This window comes from Pseudorca crassidens, chromosome 1 (genome assembly GCF_039906515.1).
Source record: "Pseudorca crassidens isolate mPseCra1 chromosome 1, mPseCra1.hap1, whole genome shotgun sequence".
NCBI lineage: Eukaryota > Metazoa > Chordata > Mammalia > Artiodactyla > Delphinidae > Pseudorca > Pseudorca crassidens.
Window position 1 is genome coordinate 3749178 of NC_090296.1, and position 25723 is coordinate 3774900.

Below are 25723 nucleotides of genomic sequence, written 5' to 3' on the forward strand. Positions count from 1 at the left end.
GTCTTGACCCTTGAGTTTGTCTTTTATTATTAGTTTTTTAATATTTACTTGTTTGGCCACACCGGGTCTTAGTTGCGGCACGCGGGATCTAGTTCCCTGACCAGAGATTGAACCTGGGCGCCTTGCATTGGGAGCACGGAGTCTTAACCACTGGACCACAAGGGAAGTCCCTCTCTACCCTTGTCATATAGCTATGTTATTTACACTTTTCTTTGTCCTTGAGTCTGGGTGCTTTTTTGGTTGGTTTGTTTTTTAGTGATTGTTTACTCTCTCTATTCCCATTAATGTGGGGCAGGGTTTTTTTTGCTAGCATAGCTCTGTATCCTTCACAGCTTTGTGTTGTGCTTTGTGTTCATCTTAACGTTTCTTATCTAACAGTAAAGGCCTGTGAAAACATGCGACATCCTGTTGGAGAGAATAGGAAGATACTTTTCCTAAGTAAGTGTTTTCTCATAGGGGTGTTTCTCTTTTTCTCTCCCCTGCCTTTCATCCTTGTTACACCCAGACCCTTTGTCTATTGGAAGAGCCATGGAGGAAACAAGTAATTCTTTATCCCCCGCGGCTATCTCCAGGGCCATGGGTTCCATTTATTGCTGGCTGGTCATGAGGGTCTGGAGCCAGCTTGGAATGCTGGCACACACGTGGAGTTTGTACTTAAACCACTTTAAAATGCAGAGTTGGGAATTCCCTGGTGGTCCAGTGGTCAGGACTCGGCACTTTCACTGCTGTGGCCCGGGTTCAATCCCTGGTCGGTGACTAAGATCCTGCAAGCTGTGGGGCTTGGCCTAAATAAATAAATAAAGTGCAGAGTTGACTTTTTTTTTTAAAGCAAGTCTGCATGTATATGTATTCGTATGATCACCGCCGTCCTTTTTTCACTTAGTATTAAATTATGGATGAACAATTTCTTATATTGTTAAATGTTATTTGAAAGCATCATTAAAAAAATTTATTTTATTGAAGTATAGTTGATTTACAATGTTGTGTTAATTTTTACTGTACAGCAAAGTGATTCAGTTATACATGTATATTCTTTTTTTTTTTGGTTGTGGGGGTGCGCAGGCCTCTCACTGTTGCGGCCTCTCCCATTGCGGAGCACAGGCTCCGGACGCGCAGGCTCAGCGGCCATGGCTCACGGGCCCAGCCGCTCCGCAGCATGTGGGATCTTCCCGGACCGGGGCACGAACCCGTGTCCCCTGCATCGGCAGGCGGACTCTCAACCGCTGCGCCACCAGGGAAGCCCACATGTATATTCTTTTTCATATTCTTTACCATTATGGTTTATCACAGGATATTGAATATAGTTCCCTGTGCTATACAGTAGGACCTTGCTAATCCCAAATTCCCCATCCATCTCTCCCCCACCCCCTCCCCTTGGTAACCACAAATCTGTTTCCTATGTCTGTGAGCCTTTTTTTTTAGAGAGTATGGAGAATTTGTTAGAGTAGCTGCAGGTTTTTTTTTTTTTTTTAAGATGTTGGGGGTAGGAATTTATTAATTTACTTATTTATTTTTTTTGGCTGTGTTGGGTCTTCGTTTCTGTGCGAGGGCTTTCTCTAGTTGTGGCAAGTGGGGGCCACTCTTCATTGCGGTGCGCGGGCCTCTCACTATCGCGGCCTTTCTTGTTGCGGAGCATAGGCTCCAGACGCGCAGGCTCAGTAGTTGTGCCTCACGGGCCCAGTTGCTCTGCAGCACGTGGGATCCTCCCAGACCAGGGCTTGAACCCGCGTCCCCTGCATTAGCAGGCAGATTCTCAACCACTGCGCCACCAGGGAAGCCCGAGCCTTTTTTTTTTATAGATAATGTCATTGTGTCATATTTTAGATTCCACATATAAGTGAAATCATATGGTATTTGTATTTCCCTTTCTGACTTACTTCACTTAGTATGATAATCTCTAGGTCCATCCATGTTGCTGCAAATGGCATTATTTCATTCTTTTTTATGTCTGAGTAGTATTCCATTGTTTATAGGTACCACGTCTTCTTTATCCATTCATCTGTCGATGGACATTTAGGTTGTTTCCATGTCTTGGCTATTGTGAATAGTGCTGCTATGAACATAGGAGTGCATGTATATTTTCGAGTTAACCTTTTCCCCAGATATATGCATGGGAGTGGGATTGCTGGATCACATGGTAACTCTATTTTTAGTTCTTTGAGGAACCTCCAAACTGTTCTCCATGGTGGCTGCACCAACTTACATTCCCACCAGCAGTGTTGGAGGGTTCCTTTTTCTCCACACCCTCCCCAGCATTTATTATTATTATTATTTTAAATATTTATTTATTTAGTTTATTTATTTGGCTGCTCCGAGTCTTAGTTGCGGCATGCGGGATCTTTTAGTTGCGGCAGGCAGCATCCCTGACCAGGGATCGAACCTGGGCCCCCTGCATTGGGAGCGTGGAGTCTTAACCACTGGACCACCAGGGAATTCTCATTTACCAATTTTTAAGTGTATTGTGGAATAAGGATCTAACTTGAATTTTTAAATGTGAAATCTCCAGATTAATCAGCTTTATTGAGGTATAATTTGCACCCAATAAAATTCACCTATTTTAAGAGTATAGTTTGATGAAATTTGGCAAATATAGACAGTAGTGTCTCCACAGTCAAGATATAGAACCTTTGGGAATTCCCTGGCGGTCCAGTGGTTAGGGCTCTGTGCTTTCACTGCCGAGGGCCCAGGTTCAAATCCTGATCAGGAACCTGAGATCTACCAAGCTGCATGGTGTGGCCAAAAAAAAAAAACCCAGAAAAACAAAAACAAGATATAGAACCTTTCTGTCACCCCCAGAAGTTGTCTTGTGCTCCTTTGCAGTCAGCCCCCTTTCCCTACTCCTGACTCCAGAGATCATTATTCCACTCCCAGCTGGAGCTGTGCTTTCTCTGCTCCTCACACCGAAGAATGTGTCCCTATGCCATTGGCAGTTGGGGTTCCCAGATTCTGCTTTTGTCATGGACCTTGTCAGCTGAGCCAGTTACTTTGGAAAGGATCTGTTACCGTGGTCACTGCTCTTATAAGTACATTTGTGTGACTTTATCTGTGTCTCCTGGGCAGTGTTCTGCTCAGGGAAGACAGCAGTGGCAGCGTGGTTGGGAAATGCTTCTGGGGTCAGACTCCCTGTGTTTAAAGCCTACGGCTTATTGAGGTGACCTTGGGCAGGCTACCTAACCTCTCAGTGCCTTAGTTCCTCATTTGTAAGATGGATTAATGGGATACCTACTGCATGGGATTTTTGAGATGATTAAGTGAAAAATGGTGCCTGGTACCTAGTGTTCAGATCTTGGTGTTTAATAAACATCTTTTTCCGATAGAAGGAGCCAGGGCTCCTTGGTGAAGCGGCTTATCCTAGGACGGAAGCAGGAAATGCATAAGATTTTGTAGTGCTAGAAAGTAAGAAAGTACTGAAAAAGAAACAAACCCCTTATTGATGGGAGCATGTCAAAGGGACAAAGGAGCCAACTGAAAGAGCTCCCTAAGGCCAAAGCTGGAACAATTTGAAGCAACAAGATAAAGTAGTATTAGATTATCCCGAAGGATAAAATAAATATCCAGGGAGCCATACTAATATTAATGAAAACATATCCTAAAGACAGTTTGGAGACTTCCCTCGTGGCGCAGTGGTTAAGAATCCGCCTGCCAATGCAGGGGACACGGGTTCGAGCCCTGGTCCAGGAAGATCCCACATGCCGCGTAACAACTAAGCCCATGCACCACAACTACTGAGCCTGCGCTCTAGAGCCCGTGCTCCACAGCAAGAGAAGCCACCGCAGTGAGAAGCCTGCGCACCGCAACGAAAGAGTAGCCCCCGCTCGCCGCAACTAGAGAAAAGCCCGCGCGCAGCAACGAAGATCCAACGCAGCCAAAAATAAATAAATAAATTTATAAAAGACAGTTTGATTGCAGGACTATGAAGTTAATTTAAATGGCATCCTTCCAGTCATTTTATTCTTCTTACCCTTCTAATCTCACTGTTGCATTTATGTGGCTGGTCTGACCTGGGAAAGGAGGTAACCTAAGGAACAAGAGTTCTCTCTCACTGTGATCAGAAATACCCAATATTTAAAGACAGATGAATAAAAAAGTGTTGGTTGCCAATTAGTCAATAGTAATAATTTTGTGATTCAGTTATCAGCAAAGTTCCCCCTGCAGTATATGTACGGGGTATTATAGGAATATTAGATTATGGGGCATGTGACCTGACATTTCCTCTTTGATTCATTTGTTGAGTATGTACAGGGCACGAAAGAGAATAGATAGTAGGCTTTGCCTTTAAGAGGCTTATGGCCCTATGGAGAGAAGGTGCAAAGCGGACCACGAGCAGGTCTGTGACAGAGGACAGGGTACGTACAGAAGGTGGAAAAACATCTGCTCTAACGCCTACCTACCGGGTTGGTCCTGGGGGATTAGAATCTACAGCACCAGGTACTCAATTTTGGACACCGTGTACTCATTAATTTGGCCTTTAATATTATCTAAACAGGAGCGTGGCTCTCTCCCCTGCCTCTCTCTTTTTTTAAAAAATATTTATTTATTTATTTACTTATTTTTGGCTGTGTTGGGTCTTCGTTTCTGTGCAAGGGCTTTCTCTACTTGCGGCAAGCGGGGGCCACTCTTCATTGTGGTGCGCGGGCCTCTCACTATCACGGCCTCTCTTGTTGCGGAGCACAGGCTCCAGACGCGCAGGCTCAGTAGTTGTGGCTCACGGGCCTAGTTGCTCCGCGGCATATGGGATCTTCCCAGACCAGGGCTCGAACCCGTGTCCCCTGCATTGGCAGGCGGATTCTCAACCACTGCGCCACCAGGGAAGCCCCTCCGCTGCCTCTCTGGGGGCCTGGGAACACACTCTAAGTCCTCAGTGTGAGGGATTGTGTCTTACTGATCTTTGTGTCTTCAGTGCATGGCACAGTGCATAGCTGATGCTAATAAATCTTTATTGACACCCACAGTGATGTAGTCATACCACCAGGGATGTTTAATTCATTTAGGCTGAAGTACAGCATAAATTGCGTTGGGGGGGGAGCGGGTCCCAAGATGACCCGTTGGTTCCATGATTTGCTCGGAGGACTCACAGGACTCAGGATATGCTCATACTCATGGCTGCGACGTACTCCAGTGAGAGGGTACAGAGCGAGATGCGCAGAGAAAGGGACATGGGGCAAAGTCTGGAGGAAGCGCATCGCAAGCTGCCAAGAGTCCTCTCCCAGCAGAGTCACACAGGACGGACGCGCTTAGTTCTTCCAACAGCAAACTGACAACACGTGTGAAATATTTTCTATAAGGGAAGCTCATTAGAGCCCCAGTGCCCAGGATTTTTATTGGACGCTGATAACGTAGGCACCCTCTGCCCAGAACATAGCAAATCCCAGCTCCCAGGAGGAAAGCAGATTCAGCGTAAACCCCATTGCTCGCTCCGACGGTGTGAGTCGGAGTGAGTCACTCTTATTGTGTAGGGGCTGGTGGAAACCCTGCCCAAGGGCCAACCTTGCAAGCAGACGGAGAGCGGTCTTAGGCCTGCCATGTGAGCTCTTTTCTGCACAGTAATAGACTGTGTCTCCTTTCAGGGAAATTTCTGGGCATTCTAGTCTAGTCCATCCAAGAGAAGGGAAAGGGTTGGTGTTGTTTTAACAAGCAGCAGCTATTCCTGGCTATTGCTTGACGAGTGAGCAAGCAGGCAGCTCAGGGTGGGTCTTCTCGAGGGCAGGAGGGTCCAGCTGGTTGAATTTTCCCACAGAATTTCAAGTTTGGAGGCTCCTTGAGAAATTGGTCAAAGTTGTTTTATAAAGTTCCAAACTGGACAGATTAGTGGTAAGCCACAGAGCCTGTATTTTGTTCAGTTTGTTTTGAAGAAGCTTTTCGGGAGATTCACCCAAGAATCTTACATGTCTTGTTTCCAGGACTTACTGCGCAGGTTACCTGTTTTAGAGAGGCTCTGGGATTCAGTTTAAGCTGTGGTTGTCAAGCAAGTTACAGCTTCTGAGTTTTATCAGCAGGGATCTGACACTTCAGTCCTGAAGACTCCACCAGGGCTGAGCCCTGCCTTGCTCTAGCCAACTTCTCTTAGAGGGCGAGCGGGGAGGACTGTAAAACTGGCAGAATAGCTCTGAAATCCTGCCTTGCTGGGAACTAGACCAGTTAATTTTTTATTCAGGGAAGACGTGGTTAAGAGGGATTCTGCTAGCTTAGTTTAAAGGTCTTCAGTTTGCGGGCATAGAGCGGCGCTGGGGTACTAACTGGTATTCTTGGGAGACATGTCTGCTTGCACACAGCACACCCCTCCTGTGTGCTGCTTGGTGCCCTGGAGACACACTGCCTTTTCAGAGAGAAGTACTGAGGTCTGTAGTCAAACGTGTTTCTCTTTATTTAGCCCTGCATTTCCTAGATCTAGTTGCTCATAGGACCCCCTTTTGTGGAATACCCATTAGTGTTTGGGGGGTACTAGTGTTTTGAGGAACTCAATTCAGAAAATGCTAGTCTAGAGATTCAGCACCCTCAGGTGGTTTTCCCTGCTGATGACGTGCAGGGAGGCCCCTCCGGGCGTGATGGCCCACCCTCTTCTCACACAAAGCACAGGCTTGGCTTCCATCACGAGGCTTGGCTTCCATCGCAGTGTTTGCTGAGGGCTGTGGCTTGTAGTGTACAGATTTCCTTAGTTATGAATGGAATGGTCTTAGTACTAAAATCATATTCCATTGCCCCAAGCATTCTTTGTTTCTGCTGTTGTTTTTATGTGTTTCTTTGTCTTGGTGCAATGTAGTTTATCTCCAACTCTTGTTAGTTGCCAGGACTAAGAGATGTTAGTGCTGGGGCTGGCAGTCCTTCGCAGAGGGTTTTCACTTAGGACAAAGGAGCCACCTGGGAAATAGGATGGAGACCTGTTGCAGGGAACCAGAAGAGGCTCTCTGAAGCTAACCATGGCAGAGGATAACCAGTCTCCCTGTTGGGGGGGGGTCTGTTGAAGAATATACGTGGCCCCTAAACTTTGTTCTCATTCAAGAGGTTGTTTTAGTCTGCTTCAGTTGTGAAGACCAGTAAGTCAGACTACAGTTCCCAATATGGAAGCGTATTATAATTATAACAGTCAATTAAGGGTGAGCTTGAGAACAGGAACACTCTAGAGCAGGAAGGCCTGGCCCTCCTGGGAACCAGAACCGTGGTGAAAGCACCTCCTTGTTGGGTCTCAGCAGTGGGAATTTGTGGATGTGGTTATTCCGACACTAATATGATCTGAATCTGTTTTTCTTTGGGCCTTTCCTTGAATATATTCTTTATTGTATATCTTTTCTGTTCCTCATACTTCCTGCTTATTCCTAACTTTGGCTTGCTTTTTTTCTTCCTATTTTTAAATATTGGAGTATAACATACATCCAGAAAACTGCACGAATTACAAGTACAGGTTGGTGAATTTTCAGAAAGTGAACCTGCTTGTGTAACCTGCTCCAAGATCAAGGAACAGAGCGTTACCCGTGTCCTGGAAATCCCCAGGGTAACCGCTGCGCTGACTCAGGCACCACGGATTTGTTTGTTTTAACAGCTTTATTGAGATACAGTTTACATACTGTAAAGTTCACCCAGTTAAAGTATACAATGCAGTGATTTTAGGTATTTTTACTGAGTGGTGCAACCATCATCATCGTCTGTTAAAACACTTTCATCATCCCCAAAAGAAATTAGCACTGATTCCCCGTTTCCCCCAGACCCCACCCACCCTAGGCAACCACTAATCTACTTCCATGTCCGGGGATTTGCCTATTCTGGACATTTCATGTAAATGGCCTTTTGCGCTTGGCTTCTTTTACTTAGCGTAACGTTTTCAGGGTTCATCCATGGGTCTGTGGCTGAATAACAGTCCGTTGTATGGATAGACCATATTTTGTTTTCCGTTCATTAGCTGATGGACATTTGTGTTGTTTCCACCTTTGGCTATTATGAATAATGCTTCCGTGAACATATGTGTACAGGTTATTGTTTGGACATATGTTTTCATTTTTCTTGAGTATATACCTAGGAGTGGAATTCTGAGTCATGTGGGACTCCATTTAATATCTTGAACTGCTAAACTGTTTTCCACAGTGGCTGCACCATTTTGCATTTCCACCAGCAATGTATGAGAGTTCTCACTTATCCATATCCTCAGCAATACTTGTTATTATCTATCTTTTTGAGTCTAGCCATTCTAGTGGGTGTGAAGTGGTGTCTTATGTTTTTGTTGTTTTTAATTTTCTTGTCAATTATTTTATATTTCATAAATTGCCACTTTCTTTACGATGATATTATATAAAAATAAATATACTTAGCTTTTAATCTCAAATGCCATTTTCCTTAAAGGAATCACAAAGAAAATCACCCTTTAAAAATTGTTTTTAATTACTTTAAAAAATTAATACATGGGCTTCCCTGGTGACGCAGTGGTTGAGAGTCCGCCTGCCGATGCAGGGGACGTGGGTTCGTGCCCCAGTCCGGGAAGATCCCACATGCCGCGGAGCGGCTGGGCCCGTGAGCCATGGCCGCTGAGCCTGCGCGTCCGGAGCCTGTGCTCTGCAATGGGAGAGGCCACAACAGTGAGAGACCCGCGTACCGCAAAAAAAATAAAAGAAAATAAAATAAAAATTAAAAAAATAAAAAATTAATCCATATACAAAGTATAACACAAAAAGAAGCACAGATTTATATACAGTGAAAAGTGAGTCTCTCTTCCGTTCCTGCCCTCCCACCCATCTAGACCCTCCCCCGCAAGGTAACCACTGTGGCACTTCCTTGTGTTCCTTCTGTGTATAGGTTAGCAGAAATGTGTGAGTGTTGTGTGTATAAGTTTTTTATTGCTGCTATAACAAATTGTCACAAACTCAGCAGCTTAGAACCACACAGCTTAAACGACTCTCCCTGGACTGAGATCAAGTTGCTGGCAGGTGGCGTCCCTTCTGGGGGCTCCAGGGGAGAATCTGTTTCCTGGTCTTGTCCAGCTTCCAGAGGCCACCTGTGCTTCTTGACTTGTAGCCTCTCCTCTGTCTGCAAAGCGTCACATCTTCCCGTCTGTCCTCCGTCTGCAAAGCGTCATGTCTTCCCATCTGTCTCTGATTCTGTTTCCTCTGCCTCCTTCTGCCACTGATGAGCTCCCTGTGGCTGACGCATTGCGCCCACCCAGTAAATCCAAGATCATACCCTTGTTTTAAGGCCGGCTCCTCAGCAGGCTTAGCCGTTAACTCTCTCTTGCTGTGCAGCCTGACATTCACAGGCTCCAGGGATTAGAACATGGACATTGTTGGGCGCCGTCATACTGCCTGACACAGTGTGTAAACTGTTTTGAAAGCAATGTTAACACGGTTTACACACCGTTCTTTCGTTTGTCTTTTTCATTTAATACTATATCTTGAAAGGATGTTCCCTGTCAGAAGCTGAAGAGCTGCCTTACCCCTCTTTATCTGCCATATAATAGTCCTTTGTATGGCTTTTTCATAATTGAGTTAACCATTTTTCGGGTGTTTCTTGAGGTGCTAGACTTTTTAATTTTACGTAGTCAAATAAATCAGCCTCTTCCGAGTGACTTCCTACCTCGTTATGCTTAGAAAGGCTTTTTCCTTTAGTGAAAAAAATGAATGTTTTCCTTAGATTAAAAAAGATATCCGTTACATTCTATGTTAAATTTCTGGGGCTGCTGCAACACTTTGTCACAAGTTTGGTGGCTTAATACCACAGAAATTTCTTCTCTCCAGTTCTGGAGGCAGAAGCCTGAAATCAAGGTGTGGGCGGGGCCCCGCGCCCTCCGAGGCCGCCAGGGCAGGACCCCTCCTCCCACCCCCCACCCCCACCCCCCGTGGCTCCGGGCGTCCCTTGGCTTGTGGCCGCGTCCCTCCAGTCTCTGCCCCTGTGTTCACACAGGCGCCCCTTCTATGTCTGCATGTGTGTGTCTCTCTTATTTTGTTGTCGTAAAAATCACATAACGTGAGATCTACCCTCTTAATAAATTTTTAAGTGTATAGTATCGTTAACTGTGTGCACATTGTTGTACTACAGATCTCTACAACTTTTTTATCTTGCATGACTGAAACTCGGTACCCATTCAGTAACAACTCCCCATTTCCCCCTCCCACCAGCCCCTGGAGCCACTGTTCTACTTTCTCTGTGTGTCTCTTATAAGGACCCTTGCCATTGGACTTAGGACCCACCCAGAGAGTCTAGGACGTTCTCGTTTCAAGCGCCTTAACTTAATCACACCTGCAAAGACCTTATTTCCAAATAAGGTCACATTCACAGGTACTGGGGCTTAGGACGAGGACATGTCGTTTTGGGGACCACCATTCAACACACTTCACACTCTCAGTGCTTTTATTTTCCTCCCTAGAAATCATCTTTGGAAAATAAATTTTTGTGTAAAGCTTTTTTTTTTTTTTTTTTTTTTTTTTTTTGTGGTACGCAGGCCTCTCACCTCTGTGGCCTCTCCCGTTGCGGAGCACAGGCTCCGGACGCGCAGGCTCAGCGGCCATGGCTCACGGGCCCAGCCGCTCTGCGGCATGTGGGATCTTCCCGGACCGGGGCACGAACCCGTGTCCCCTGCATCGGCAGGCGGACTCTCAACCACTGTGCAACCAGGGAAGCCCTGTGTAAAGCTTTAAGAATTATTTTCTTCAAACCTTCTCTTCAGGAGTTGTTGGGCATCTACCATATGCACAGCAGTTACAGGTTCTTCTTTCTTCCTGTGACAGTTACTACAGACTGGTAGTGGTATACGGTATTTTGAATGGTAATAACATGGTTAGATGCTGTTTTTGGGGAAAAGTAGTTTTTCCAATTTCTACAAATATGTGATTACAAATAGGATTTTCTTATTTTGCATGGCCTGAAGCTAGTATATATGAAAATGTACACTGAAATTGTTATTTTTTAGTAAGATTAAAAAGCGGCATTAGGGGGCTTCCCTGGTGGCGCAGTGGTTGAGAGTCTGCCTGCTGATGCAGGGGACACAGGTTCAAGCCCTGGTCTGGGAAGATCCCACATGCCGTGGAGCGACTGGGCCCATGGGCCACAACTACTAAGCCTGCGCGTCCAGAGCCTGTGCTCCACAACAAGAGAGGCCACGATAGTGAGAGGCCCGCGCACCGCAATGAAGAGTGGCCCCCGCTTGCCACAACTGGAGAAAGCCCTTGCACAGAAACGAAGACCCAACACAGCCAAAAATAAATAAATAAATAATAATTAAAAATGAATATCTGCTAAAAAAAAAGAAAAAAAAATTGGCATTAGGGACTTCCCTGGTGGCTCAGTGGTTAAGAATCTGCCTGCCAATGCAGGGGACACGGGTTCGAGCCCTGGTCCGGGAAGATCCCACATACCGCGGAGCAACTAAGGCCGTGCGCCACAACTACTGAGCCTGCGCTCTAGAGCCCGTGCTGTGCAACAAGAGAAACCACCGCAATGAGAAGCCCGCGCACTACAACAAAGAGTAGCCCCTGCTCGCCGCAACTAGAGAAAGCCTGCACGCAGCAACGAAGACCCAACACAGCCAAAAAAGAAGAAAAAAAAAAAAAGCAGCATTAAAATCAATATTACCTATATATGAATTTTTATAAGAGTAATACCATACCAAGTACCCTGTATCAGCAAAGCTGGTTAATGTTGGTATTAAACTGTAATGAACCATTGGGAAAACAATTTGCCTCAGGCCCTGAGCTTCCCTGCGTGTTCTTGCTGGGTGTGCCAGATGGCAAGGGCTATTCATCTTGTTTACTGCTTGTTGAAAAAGTGCTGGGCTATTGGCCCTAGATTCCTCTCCTGTAAAGCAATCCACTGCGTGTGCAGGTGTCACCTGGGCCCATCCTGTCACCCCTGTGGGACTTCGGGGCAACGGGAACCAATGCTAATATGCTGATGCTCATATATGTTGCTGTACCATGAGAAATGAAGTCCTTTGTCTCTGACCCAAGAGGCTGTGTCTTCTGCCAGCATCCATGAAACAGTGGCAGGCTAAGATAGTAACTTACAAGTGGGATAAAATCTCAGACAAATATAAACAAGTGAAATCTTGCAAATACAAATTCTGAGAAGTCTACTGTTCTATATGTTTTGTAAATTATGACATTTATTTATATATTAGTATGTTAGGATAATGCTTACTAGGTGCTGTAATGGTTAAACCCACAATTCTCATGGCCTTTATGCCAGAAAGGTATTTCTCTTGTTCGTATGAATGTCCTACGTGGGTATTCCTGGTTGAGAGTCTTTCCTGGTGGCTTTTCCACCATCTTTATGTCATGGCTCCCAAGGTCTCCTGGAGGTCATTTCTATTCTGGCTAGTCACAAGGGGGCATTGACAGGGAGGATCCTGGAGGAGGTTTTGCCCTTTTCTTTTAACTTTTCATCATGGAAACTTCCAAGCATGCCAGAAGTAGAGAAATTAGTAGAGTGAATGCTCTTGTGTATCTGTTACCTAGTTTCAACAGTGATCAACATTTTGTCATTTTTACCCCCATCACTTTTTTTTCCTGGAGTCTTTATTTTTTATTGTTGTTTTTTAAATAAAATAGTACTTTCGTTATGGAATATACCTGACCTAGACAGTGAAATACCTGCAACCTTATCCCTCAGAGCAGCCACAAACTGGTGCGTGCGTGCGCGTGCGTGCGTGCGTGCGTGCGTGTGCGTGTGTGTGTGGCCTTTAAGGACATTATTTTTAAGGATCTGTGTATCTGTGTCATTCTTTCAAATATGTTCAATACATCCCATTATATAGATAAACCGTATTTAATTTATACAGTTTTCTGTTTGGGGGCATTAGTTTTTCCCTATTAAGTAATGTTACGCTAACATTCTCATCTCACATATACTTGAGCAAGTATGTTTTGCAGGATAAGTTGTAGAATTCGAATTGCTGGGTCAAAGGATATACACATCTAAAATATTTAATAGATATTGTCAAACTGCCCTCCAAAATGACTATACCAGTTTATACTTCCAGCAGAAGTGAATGGGAATGTATAGACTTTTAAAGCAAATCTAAACATAATATCATTTCATCCTAAAACAGTTTAGTACTTCTTGCTAACAGAAAAGGACTTTAAAAATCTTTAAACATATCATTTCTAAAAAACGTTATTCTAAAAACAGTTGTGCCTTTTTTCTGTTGGTTTGTTCACATCAGAATTCACACAAGGTGTTAAAAATGTGCTCTGTCTAAAAGAGGTGTTGAAGGGGAGGCCCTCCTTTGGAGCGGGGACAGTTTTAAAAGCCTGCTCTGTGTTGATGTCGGTTTGGGACCCAAAGGTGATGGGCTCCTTTTGGTCCAAGTTTGTTTAATAGGTTTCTGATCTGTTTGCTTCTGGTCAGTTCCACACTCAAGGTTCTTTTCTAAACATTCTTCTCAAGCTGTCTTATTTCTTTGGGGCCTTGCTGCTTTGCTTCTCTGTCTCAATCTGCAGGAGCCTCCTTCCTCTCTGAGGCAAGCGCCTGGGTTGGGTGGGGAGTGGCTGCCTTCCCGTGACCTTGGTGCAAGGCTGACTAGGTTGTTTGTCAAGTCTCACAGCTGCTTTCTGTCAAGATTTTTTTGGTTTTATCCTCCTATTATTTGTGCTGCGGAAGCTTTTCCAACCCAAAGAGACTTTTGCTTTCTGGACTTCTCTCATTGCTTCCATTTCTGCTTGGAAAGTAGCTGTTTTCTCCTGAGCTCACTTTTGTCCTGAGATCTCTTGCCCAGGCAGTCAGTAGTGTTCAACGCATTGTCATTCTGACTCTTCCCGCCACTTTCCCTGGGCCGACAGGCTCAGTGGATGCTTGGTCTGCGAGCATCTCGTAGGGGAGCTGAGCCTTTCCTCGCTGGTCAGGATTCAAGTCATGTGGTTCCCCGCTGCACGAGAGGGAGCAGAGACTGCGTGTTGCCAACATACAACCCAGTCTCTCTTGAAATGAGGGAAACACTGAACCTTAGAAAACATAGGCGAAGTATCCTCAATATATTGCCATTGGATTATTTTACAGATAAAGACGTCTGCTATCTGGAAGTGAGTACAAAACAGATGCATAAATAAACTTTTATTTTTATAATTGTTTTCATTTATAGACTATAAAGCAATTGGCAAAATAGGAGAGGGAACGTTTTCTGAAGTTGTGAAGATGCAGAACCTGAGAGATGGAAACTATTATGCATGTAAACAAATGAAACAGCACTTTGGAAGGTAGGCAACGTGAGACCTATTTGAGACTAAATACAGACACAGGTTTTGGTTTTCGTTTTTTTTGAATTTTATTTTATTTATTTTTTTATACAGCAGGTTCTTATTAGTTATCCATTTTATACATATCAATCCCAATCTCCCAGTTCATCCCACCACCACCACCACCCCTGCCACTTTCCCCCCTTGGCGTCCATACGTTTGTTCTCTACATCTGCAGACACAGGTTTAAATCGATGAGAGCAACTTAATGGTGAAATTGTATTCATGTGATAACATGTCATATCAAAGTTCTTTGGGCAGTGAGGATTATAGGCTAATTTCATATTATCGTACTGGAGTTTGTTCATGTCCAAGTTTACTGCAATATCAGTGATTGATGTTCACAAAGAATTTAAGTGGTAGAAGCATGCCTCACTTTAAACAGTTTATATGTCCCTAAGAGTTGTGTATATGTTGGATTTTTATAATTGAAACCTTAGATTTCAGACATTGGAGGTCCAGGGACTTCCCTGGTAGCCCAGTGGTTAGGACTCTGCCCTTCCAATGCATGGGGCGCGGGTTCGATCCCTGGTCGGGGAACTAGGATCCCACATGCCATGTGGTCAAAAAAAAAAAAAAAAAGTTAAAAAGAAAGATATTAGAGGTCCTTGTGATTTAATTAGTTGTAAATCAGTTACTATTGAATATATTGAAAAATAAGTTTCAGATAGGGTTAGAGAAATGTATTCCCTGGGAGTGACCAGTTGCAGTTTGTGGAGAGGGCAACTCCCCGGTTCTAGATCAGCCCCTTGGAGACTGCTGGGGCTTCTCCCAGAGAGCAGCCTCCTAACGTGCTTGAGCTTACAGCTTCACATGTGTTACACTAAGGAGTCCAAGACCAGATGTGTTTAGGAAACTCTGTCAGAATAATGAAGTAAACAATGGCTTCACTGCAACTGTTAAACTTTTCAATAAAAAGGTTTGGGGCTTCCCTGGTGGCGCAGTGGTTGAGAGTCCGCCTGCCGAGGCAGGTGACACGGGTTCATGCCCCGGTCCGGGAAGATCCCACATGCCGCGGAGCGGCTGGGCCCGTGAGCCATGGCTGCTGGGCCTGCGCGTCCGCAGCCTGTGCTCCGCAACGGGAGAGGCCACAACAGTGAGAGGCCTGCGTACCGTAAAAAAAAAAAAAAAAATGGGGAAAAAAAAAAAAGATTTGAAACTCTGGTTTCATGGTTTTTTTTTTTAATCTCAAAGGAATTGAAGCCTCTAAATATCTAAAGCAAAGTTTTTAAAAAACACAGTAATTGCCCTACATTGATGTAGAGCCTTCCGAAGTGTTTTGGGGTATAGACCTTGATTTCAAACTCTTAGTATGAAAGATAGTTTTTCAGATCAGGAAGGAGTATAGGCCAGTTAACCGTGTCAGGGAGTATGGAGAACAGTAATGTCAACCTCGTGACATCCCCAGACGGTAGGCGTAATCACGTGAGGAAAGGTGGTTAGTGATGTGAAGTTACTAGAGAGTTGTCACTCTAGGTCACTAGGTGGGCAGAGCCAGGCCAAAGCATATGGTGTTTACCTACCACTGCCAAGACTCTGAAGTCACTGGGGCTTCTGCTTTTCCTCTCTTCTATCGTGGCTTCCTCTGTGTATTCTGAATTCTTTGTATTTCTTTATCTCCCGCCTCCCCCCACCCACACTCCGTCTTTACCTTTAAACTACTCGTGGTAGAGAGTTCGATGCACAGTGTTCTGATGATCCCATATCCACAGAGCAGACAGAATCACTGATAAGTATCAGTGATACTTTACTTTTTTTTTTCAAAGTTTGTGTGTGTGTGTGTTGGGGGGGGGAGTTATTGTCAACCATTGTCACGTATTTCCTTTACTTAAAAGGAAATGCACTTTGAGCTGGTGGTGGCCTGTGGCCCTTTGATGTCCAGAATCAGGGACAGAGTCTCCAGCTTGGTTCTGATAGGTGTCTGCTAGCCTGTGTAATCTAAACCCACGGGGAACTGGATCTTGGGTTTCCTCTTGTGAGTTCTCACTTGCTCTTGATACACATGTCCAAAACTGTAGGCGATTATAATCCAGTGCCATCATTATTTGAGAATTGTTCCGCTCTGGCCGTGGGGAGCACTTTCACGTTGGCTCCTATGTTCCTTTGACATCACCCAGCATTTTCTTTTTTTTTTTTTTAACACTTCTTTACTTTTTGGTACTACAAGATTCTCTAAGCTCATCTTGTATTTTCCCTGCCCCTAGAATCCTCCATTTCTCAAAGGAGTTTTGGTCCCTTTTATCAGAGAAAGGTATTCAGAAAACCAGACCTTGGCACCAGGTATGCTCATTGCTCCTGCAATGTCAGCACGTCTGGGTCCTCTGAGCAGACAGAGCTAGTGTGTATGTATACTAACCCATGTGTGCACCTCTCTCTCTCCCTCTTCATTCAAATAACCATGAGTGCATACTGATGTAAATAAATGGCCGAATGAATAAACAAATTGGGATGAGGGGAAAATTCTTCCTTACAGAAGAATTCTAATTCATAAATACAGAGGAATGAGGGAAATGGAAAATCATCATTAGAATACATAGTAATAATTTCTGCAGGCAAGATAAACTGATGAATGCTAAAATTAGTAAGGTGAAACTTTAAAGAGAACAGGATTTCTGGGACTTCCCTGGTGGTCCGGTGGTTAAGACTCCGATCTTCCACTGCAGGGGCCACGGGTTCGATCCCTGGTCAGGGAGCTGAGATCCTGCATGCCCTGTGGTATGGCCAAAAAAGTTTAAATAAATAAATAGAACGGAATTTCTGCACAGCCTCGAGTGATCTCCTCCCAAATATTTATTAATCACTGTGGTGGTTTTAACTTACATCCACAAATTGTTTGATATTCCTTCTTCCAGGAGGTGGGGCTTAATTTCCTTCCATTTGACTGTGGGCTGGACTTGCTAACTTGCTGATAAAGAATAGAAAATAGAAAGGGAAAGATAGTAGCTTTACAATGAGAGACCTGGTAGATACCAGCTTAACTAAATGATTAAGATTAACATCATCAGTAATAAGACATATGGATATCATGTGCCTTCTGATAAAGCAGCACGGGAAGAGCATGTCGCCTCCGTGGCGTTCTTTCCCACGGATCCATAATCTCGGCTGAATTATGAGAATACATCAGAAGAGACCAAACTGAGGGGCATTCTACAAAATACCTGCCCAGTACTCCTCAAAACTGTGAAGATGACGAAAAGCAAAGACAGACTGTGGAGCTGTCGCAGAGTGGAGGTGACTGAGGGGGCATGACATCTTAATTGCAGTGTGGTCTCCTGGATCCTGGAAGAGAAAAAGACATTAATGGAAGAACCGGGGAAATCCAAATAAAGTGTCTAGTGTAGTTAATAGATTTGTACCAATGTTAATTTTTAGTTTTGATAAATGTTATGTAAGATGTTAACATTAGGGGAAGCTAGGTGAAGGGGACTTCCTTTCCTATTGTTGCAACTCTTCTGTTAGTCTAAAATAATTTCAAAATTAAAAGTAAAAAACAAATCAAAACAGGACTTCCCTGGTGGCACAGTGGTTAAGAATCTGCTAATTCAGGGGACATGGGTTTGAGCCCTGCTAATTCAGGGGACACGGGTTCGAGCCCTGGTCTGGGAAGATCCCACATGCCGCGGAGCAACTAAGCCCGTGCGCCACAACTACTGAGCCTGCGCTCTTGAGCCCGTGAACCACAACTACTGAGCCCGCGTGCCTAGAGCCCGTGCTCCGCAACAAGAGAAGCCACTACAATGACAAGCCCGCGCACCACAACAAAGAATAGCCCCACTCGCCGCAACTAGAGAAAGCCGGCACACAGCAACGAAGACCCAACGCAGCCAAAAATAAATAAATAAACTTATATAAAAAAAACAAACGGAAAATGACCAGAGGGTCCGGAATGAGTCATATTGCACATAGCTTCTAATGTTGAAAAGGGTATTTCTGTTATTTCTGATTTACAGGAAGAAATGACTTTATAGTTTCTAGAAGAAAGACAACTGCTTTTGGTGTCATTTCTAGGAATATTATTGCTAATAATTTATTGGATGGTCCAGTGTCACTGATCCTTGATCCACAAGTTTTATGCTGTTCTTTGGTTTTATTTTTGTTTTTCAACTGTGAAAATAATATCTCTAGCTTTTAGAGTTCCAGAGTATCTATCATCATTATAAAACAGTTTAATCTTATTCACTTGAAGAATAATTTTAGGTTCCTTTAAAAATCCATTTCTGCTCTGCTTATCGTTGCCTAACTGAACCCTCAGTCACCTCGTGCCGCTGTGTGGGTGATGTGAGAAACAAGAGTCAGTAACGGGAAAAGCACGCTGAGTCACACAGGCCGGAGGAGCTTGGTTTTGGAGCCTCTGACCCCACCTCCTCCCAGAAATTGATGGCTTTTGCAGTAATCTTTGCTCATATGAAGTCCGGGTAAGGTATAATAAACCAGTGCATTAGTACTGTGTCAGGAGGCGTGCTTTCAGCTCCTGAGGACCGTTTTCCTCAGTGGCTCAAAGTCTTAGTTTGGAGATAATGAAGTTAGTTACTTGTGTAAGGTCTGCAACATGACCAAGTTGTTTTTCTTGTTTGTTTGTTTTTTTTAATAAATTTCTCTTTTTCTTTCTTTATATTTTGGCTGCGTTGGGTCTTCATTGCTATGTGCAGGCTTTGTCTAGTTGCAGTGAGTGGGGGCTACTCATCGTTGCAGTGGGCGGGCTTCTCATTGCGGTGGCTTCTCTTGTTGCACAGCACTGGCTCTAGGCGCATGGGCTTCAGTAGTTGTGGCATGTGGGCTCCACTAGCTGTGGCTTGCGGGCTCTAGAGCGCAGGCTCAGTAGTTGTGGCTCACGGGCTTAGTTGCTCCGCGGCATGTGGGATCTTCCTGGACCAGGGATTGAACCCGTGTCCCCTGCATTGGCAGGTGGATTCTTAACCACTGCGCCACCAGGGAAGCCCCTGTGATTTTTATTTAATCTATACCTCCACCCAGTCTCCTTCCCCACTTGGTTATTATTATACAATTCTTTTTTTAAAATATTTATTTATGTATTTGGCTGCACCGGGTCTTAGTTGGCGGCACGCAGGATCTTCGTTGCAGTGTGCAGGATTTTTTAGTTGTGGCATGTGGGATCTAGCTCCCTGCCGAGGAATCAAACCCCAGGCCCCCTGCATTGGGAGTGCAGAGTCTTAGCCACTGGACCACCAGGGAAGTCCCAAATTTTTTTTTTTTTTTTAAAGGCAAAATTTGCATATGTTGAGATGCACATTTTTTTTTTTTTTTTTTTTTTTTTGCGTTAAGCGGGCCTCTCACTGCTGTGGCCTCTCCCGTTGCGGAGCACAGGCTCCGGACGCGCAGGCTCAGCAGCCATGGCTCACGGGCCCAGCCACTCCACAGCATGTGGGATCCTCCCGGACCGGGGCACGAACCCGTGTCCCCTGCATCGGCAGGCGGACTTTCAACCACTGTACCACCGGGGAAGCCTGGAGATGCAAGTTTTTTAACTGTATAATTTTGCCAAGTAGATATCTCCATGTAATCAAGACATAGAACATTTCTGTCACCCTCAAAAATTCCTTCATATTCCTTTTTACTCAGTTCTCCATCCCCATCGCAGGTAGCCACTGTTCTGGGTTTTGTTTTGTTTCCCTGTATCCTCTTCTAGAAATTCAAATGTCTACATTTTAAAAATATATATTTATTTTTTTTATTTTGGCTGCACCGGATCTTTGTTGCGGCACACGGGATCTTCATTGCAGCATGCAGACTCTTAGTTGCGGCATGCATGTGGGATCTAGTTCTCTGACCAGGATCGAACCCAGGCCACTTGCACTGGGAGCGCGGGGTCTTACCCACTGTACCACCAGAGAAGTCCCTAGAAATTCATATTAAATGGAATCTCACAGTCTGTGCTCTTGTGTCCACCTCCTTCAGCACAGCATAAAGTCCTTGAGATTCATCCATACTGTCGTACCAGTAGTTCATACCTTTTTACTGCTGAGTAGTATTCATTCCAATCTATGACTACAAAACAACTTGTTTATCTGGTCTCCTGTTGAGGAACTTTTGGGTTTCTGGTTTTGGACTGCTCTGAATAAATCTGCTGTATAACTTTACACTAGACTTCTTGTGGTTATATGTTTTCATTTTTTAAAATTAATTTTCTTTATTTTTGGCTGTGTTGGGTCTTTGTTGCTGCACACGGGCTTTCTGTAGTTGCGGCGAGCAGGGGCTACTCTTCATTGTGGTGCATGGGCTTCTCATTGTGGTGGCTTCTCTCATTGTGGAGCACGGGCTCTAGGCGCGTGGCTTCAGTAGTTGTGGCTCACGGGCTTAGTTGCTCCATGGCATGTGGGATCTTCCCGGACCAGGGCTCGAACCCGTGTCCCTTGCATTGGCAGGTGGATTCCTAACCACTGCGCCACCAGGGAAGCCTGAGTGTTTCTTTCTTAAATGTTTAAAATAATTCACCAGGGGGGCTTGAAGTTGACCTGAAGTTGACCTGAATTATAAATTAGTTTTTTATTTTTACCTACACCATAGTATTGAGCAAGTGAACAATCTACGAGAGATACAAGCACTGAGGCACCTGAATCCACACCCAAACATTCTTACCTTGCACGAAGTGGTTTTGTAAGTATATATGGGGCTTTAAACATTATCTAAAATTGATGATAATTATTAAATCTCTTTTTAAGAAAGAAAACCATGGTAGGCATTTTAAATATTTGCTTTGTAGCTCAGAGAATAATAATTTTTATTTTATCTTAAGTCACTTACTTATTTGGACCAGTGTCTGTATCTGAGTCCTAACATGGAAAGGCCTTCATTTCAGTGACTCCGCCTCATAAAAGCAAACAACATTCAAATGTTCCTCTCCTGTAGCAGTTGGGCTTCTGTGTAGACGGTGGTGGCCCTGGGCATCCGAGTGTGAGTTGTGACCTACTGGGAAAGGCCCTGTTGTCCCCTTTCAGGAGCTGCACTTTACTGCTGCCACTTGCCATCTCTGTGTGGTCTCATGCAGCCTTTCTTACTACAATTGACATAATTTCAGGGGACTTTTAATTTCTCTTCTAATTATAGAGTAGCTTCCGTAAGGTTTACCTGTTGATCAAGAAGGCAGAGCACAGCTTGTCTGGAGGGGCTTGTCTGCCAGGGGCTGGGGCTGGGGTCCTGGCCTGGAGCTCTGAGAAGGCACCCCTCAGCAGGAAGCCTGGCCTGTACAGCCAGCCGAGAAACCGCAGCCTCTGACCCTTAAAGTGCAGGAGATTTTAACTGTTCAGGAGGCTGAACAGTTCTAAACTCAAAATGCAATGTCTTGTCATGGCTGTGTGGCGTCCTGGCCCGCGTGCTCTGAGCCATTAGTTGGGGCCAGATCCAGAGACTGCAGTCTGCGTGTGACGGTCACAGCACTGCCTGTGCTGTGGGTGCTTTGTGTGCACTTTGCAAAGCACTTCTGTGCACGGTTGCACGTGGGCCTCCTGACAGTCCTGAGTGACAGTGGGGACCCCTTCCAGCCCCACCAGAGGCGCCTGGAGCAGGGTCCGGGGGTGACACTGCAGGGGTGTGATGTGACTCATCTTCCTCCTTTTTGCCTCGGCTGGATTTTTGGTTTTGCTCCCTGCACTGGGATGTATCCCAATCACATGGAAGTAATTTAGGTAAATTAAAACTACATTTGCAGCCACAGAGCATGAATCAAATCCTGCTTTCTTTGTTTTGCTTCTACAACTCCTCAAACCTCATTTCTTCTTTCTGCTGATAGTTAACTTTTCGATTTTCAAGACACTTCTCTTTAAAAATTGTGGGGAGGGGGGCTTTTAGAATTTTTGCCTGAAGTAGAGTTTTACTATTATTTAAATTATTTTTGCCTGAAACATTGATTAAAAATCAAAACTTCTGCTGTTTCAATCATTACACTTTAATCTTTGTCTGATATAGGAGTGCTTTGTGTTTATCAGAAGTGTTTACAAATGAATTAAATATTTGGTTATTCTTTCTGATGAAGACAAGAAAAAGAAAACATTTTAAAAACCTGCTTTTTTCTTCAGTGACAGAAAATCTGGTTCTCTTGCACTAATATGTGAACTTATGGACATGAATATTTATGAACTAATACGAGGTACGTAGAATAATTTCAAAGCTAATCTAAGGTCTTTTAGAGCTTGTAGTTCCCATATATTTGTTTCAGTTCTCAAAATCATTTGTGCAGTAGTTTCATCTAAATATACGGTACTGGGCTGTACACGTACCGTACTCATGGGAGGTGTTTTTCTGGCAGTCTTGTCTGCTCAGAACTCAGCTGCAAACGAGCAAAGCCACGAGGCGTTCAGGCCGGCTGGGTGACGTGGTGAGGAGGGCGCAGAGGGCGGCGGCGGCTCAGCCCTTCCTCAAGCCTGTCCCCTTCTAGCATCTTTCCCGGCTCTGCTGCTCGACATTCTACTCTATGCTTCAGAATGAGGCAGGGCTCCCTGCTCAGATAATCCCTCTGAGAGGGAACTTCCTTCTGTTCACATTCTTATGAAGTCCCCTGTATTGCAGAGTGCTCATTCATTTCCTTTCTCTCTTTTTTTTTAAAAAATAAATTTATTTTATTTATTTATTTTTGGCTGCGCTGGGTCTCCATTGCTGCGCACGGGCTTTCTCTAATTGAGGCGAGCGGGGGCTGCTCTTCGCTGCGGTGTGCGGGCTTCTCACTGCGGTGGCTTCTCTTGTTGCGGAGCATGAGCTCTAGGCGTGCGGGCTTCAGTAGTTGCAACGCGCAGGCTCAGTAGTTGTGGCTCATGGGCTTAGTTGCTCCGCGGCATGTGGGATCTTCCCAGACCAGGGCTCGAACCCGTGTCCCCTGCCTTGGCAGGAGGATTCTTAACCGCTGCGCTACCAGGGAAGCCCATCCTGTTACTTTTAATGCAGGTGCTTCTGGGAAGGGCCGCTCCAGTTTGGCTGTGTTGACGCGGCTTGGATGTCCCACGTCAACACACTGGGTAGAGCATGCGCAGTGCCGTGTGCACTTCATGATGGTCGGTCCTGGTTAGGCTCTTTGAGCCTTAGTCCTTGTCTATCAAATGGGGATAATCATAGTGTCTGACTCTTAGGGTTGTTGTGAGGAGTAATAATATGTGAGGTGTTTGGCACAGTGCTGGCTTGTGTAGCCTTCAGTCAAGGTCAGCTGCTGTCATTACCATCATCATCGTTATGACTTTACAGTTTATAGTGTGCTTGCTCTGTGTTCCTGCATTTGCTCTTCCCATTTCTGTGAGCTCAACTCCATTATAGAGGTGAGGCAATTGAACTTCCAAGAACTTAGAGCACTTGCCTGAGACGAGCCAGCTTCAAAGAGCAGAACTGGGAGGCCCCCTCCTGGAATTTTGTCTTGTTGAGAGAGGGGTGCTGGTGACGGCTCCAGCTCCATGCTGCGCCTGACACCCCACCTGCTACCCTGTAACTTCTCTCAGAACAATGTGCCAGCAGGCAAGGCTCTCCTTTGGAAAACACCGATGGCAAACACGTGCTCACACAGTGCCGCAGGGCATAGCCTCTGGGCCCAAGTGTAGACTGTGGGCATTTGGCTGTGCCATGGTGGACCCAGAATGCACCCCCAAGCCTGACCAGGAAAGCCAGGCGCAGGCCTGGGTACGGGGTCTCTTGGGAGAAGGCAGTGTGCTGGATATTCTATTGCAGTGCTGGCTACACTGGAGGCCCTCTTCCTTCTGTTAGTACTGACAGCCAATGCCATAGTTGATCACTGTGTTCACTTCAGACTTTTTACATTGCTGATATTGTATATGACATTTTTTAGTACCTTCTTAATGAGAATATTGGGTAAAAATTAACTTGGGAGAATTAATTTGGTCGGGAGAGCCAAAAGAGAGAAATACTGTTTGCAGTCAGCTGGCATTCAGTAAAGGGTCATACCAGGAGCTTCAGAGTGGTTTATTAATTGCACTATGTGTGTTTGTTTCAAGATGTTTGTGAGCAAGCATCTGGTGGGAACCTGGCAAGTTAGGATCTTGTTTTGGGAAAATAGTGTGAAAGTCCGCGGTCAGTCCCCTCCTTGTCAAGGGTGTGGACTCCGATGGTTCAGACCAGTGGCCCACATGGCTCATGAGGGCCCCTCTGTCCACCTGGAGCCCCCGTGTGCAGGCAGGCGCTCTCACGGAGGACAGGGGAGGGAGTCGTGGCCTTGTCCCACGGCTGTGAATGGGGGGAGCAGGGGAGGCCCAGGAGGAAAGGAAGGACAGGCATCCCAAGAGTCCTCCGCCACTGGGGACTGAAGGCAGCCAAAAATGCAGATTCCTGGCCCACCTGCCTGGATTTGTGATTCACTGGGTCTAGGTTTGGGCCTTGGAATCTACTTTTTCAAAGCTCCCTAGGTGCTTATGAAGGTTGGATGGATTAGACCTTTCCTAAAAGAGTCCACCTTTTCTGAGTTCAAGTTCAGATGACTGTAACGGCAGTTGTACGCTATAAGATGTGGACGTGTGGACATGGCTGGGAAGGGTGCTTCTAGGAACAGAGCAGCGTGAGTACAGGATGCAGCAGGAGAGCTTTGGGGGCGCGCAGAAATGTCCCTGAGTGAATGTGGCTGGAGCCTTCTGTAAACAAGCAGGATGTGATGGGGTGCAGTTCCTAAGGGGAGGGACCAGGCCTGGCGGCCCATTCTGAGAACTTGCTGGAAAGGCAGCTTCTGGGGCCCCGCCGCAGACCTACTGAACCAGGAGTGCCGGGGCTGATGATGGGGCATTCTGTATCTTCACAAGCCCCGGGGACTCGGGGGCTCCTGGGTCCTGAGAGCCCTGTGCTGGGAGGGAGTCTGCCAAGGGGTGTCTGGAGAGCCGGGCTAGTCAGTGGGCAGCGAGACCCCCTGCCCGAAGAGGGCCGAGCCTCACGAAGGTTCGTCCAGCCTCGCATGTGACAGAGAGTAGAAATTTTACTTTCTTTTCACCTTTATGTAGATAATAATTTGACAAAATTCCTCAAGTGGGGGGAAGCTGACAAAGTCTTAGTTTTAATTCTTTCAATTTAAATTCTGGAAAACTGATGATAAATTATGTGAAACAGAATAAAAGGATTATAGTATGTCATGGAAAAAGTTCATTGCACTTAGACGCTTTGTAATTTAAATTACTTTCTATTATTAACATAAACAGTCTTGTTATGCGAGAAAAAGAATACATTAATTTTCCGACAGAAATTGCAAGCTTAGGATGAAAGATGTCTAGAGGGGTATGTGCTCACGGAGGGAGGGGAAAGTGGTTTTCTGAGTTGTTAGGTGAGAGTGGGTATTTTGCAGATTTAAAACCTAATGGCTCAGAAACACATACCTCTGATGTTAAAATCAAGTAAAATGTGACACCTTCGAGAGCAAGGGCAGCTCTGACGCTGGAGTGTGGTATTAAGAGCTTTGGAGCATCCTGAAAGCTGCAGGAGGGGAGAAGGTGTAGATTACAGGCTGCTGCAGGGCGCTGTCAGCCGGCGCCCAGTGACTGCTTCCTTCTGTGAGAGAGGAACGTGCGGCTGTGCAAGTGAGAGCA

General features: G+C 45.3%; 1 protein-coding gene and 1 non-coding gene across 9 annotated transcripts in view; one reads left to right on the forward strand and one right to left on the reverse strand.

Annotated features, from left to right (window-relative positions):
• The window catches only part of MOK (MOK protein kinase), a 47299-nt gene that overhangs the window by 12488 nt on the left and 9088 nt on the right, over positions 1-25723 (forward strand). For 2 of the 8 annotated variants that reach the window (XM_067725036.1, XM_067725075.1), the window contains exons 2-4: positions 14054-14168; positions 20733-20822; positions 22241-22311. The exons of 2 other annotated variants lie outside the window; for them this stretch is intronic. In XM_067725036.1, coding sequence (XP_067581137.1) covers positions 14054-14168; positions 20733-20822; positions 22241-22311 — 276 coding nt within the window. Of the gene's footprint in view, positions 1-14053; positions 14169-20732; positions 20823-22240; positions 22312-25723 lie in introns of those variants that run through there. 4 more of the 8 variants (XM_067725105.1, XM_067725047.1, XM_067725086.1 and 1 more) reach the window with 3 other exon arrangements.
• Positions 2360-2432, reverse strand: TRNAW-CCA (transfer RNA tryptophan (anticodon CCA)). Its single transcript has one exon. It is a non-coding gene; the product is annotated as a tRNA-Trp (tRNA).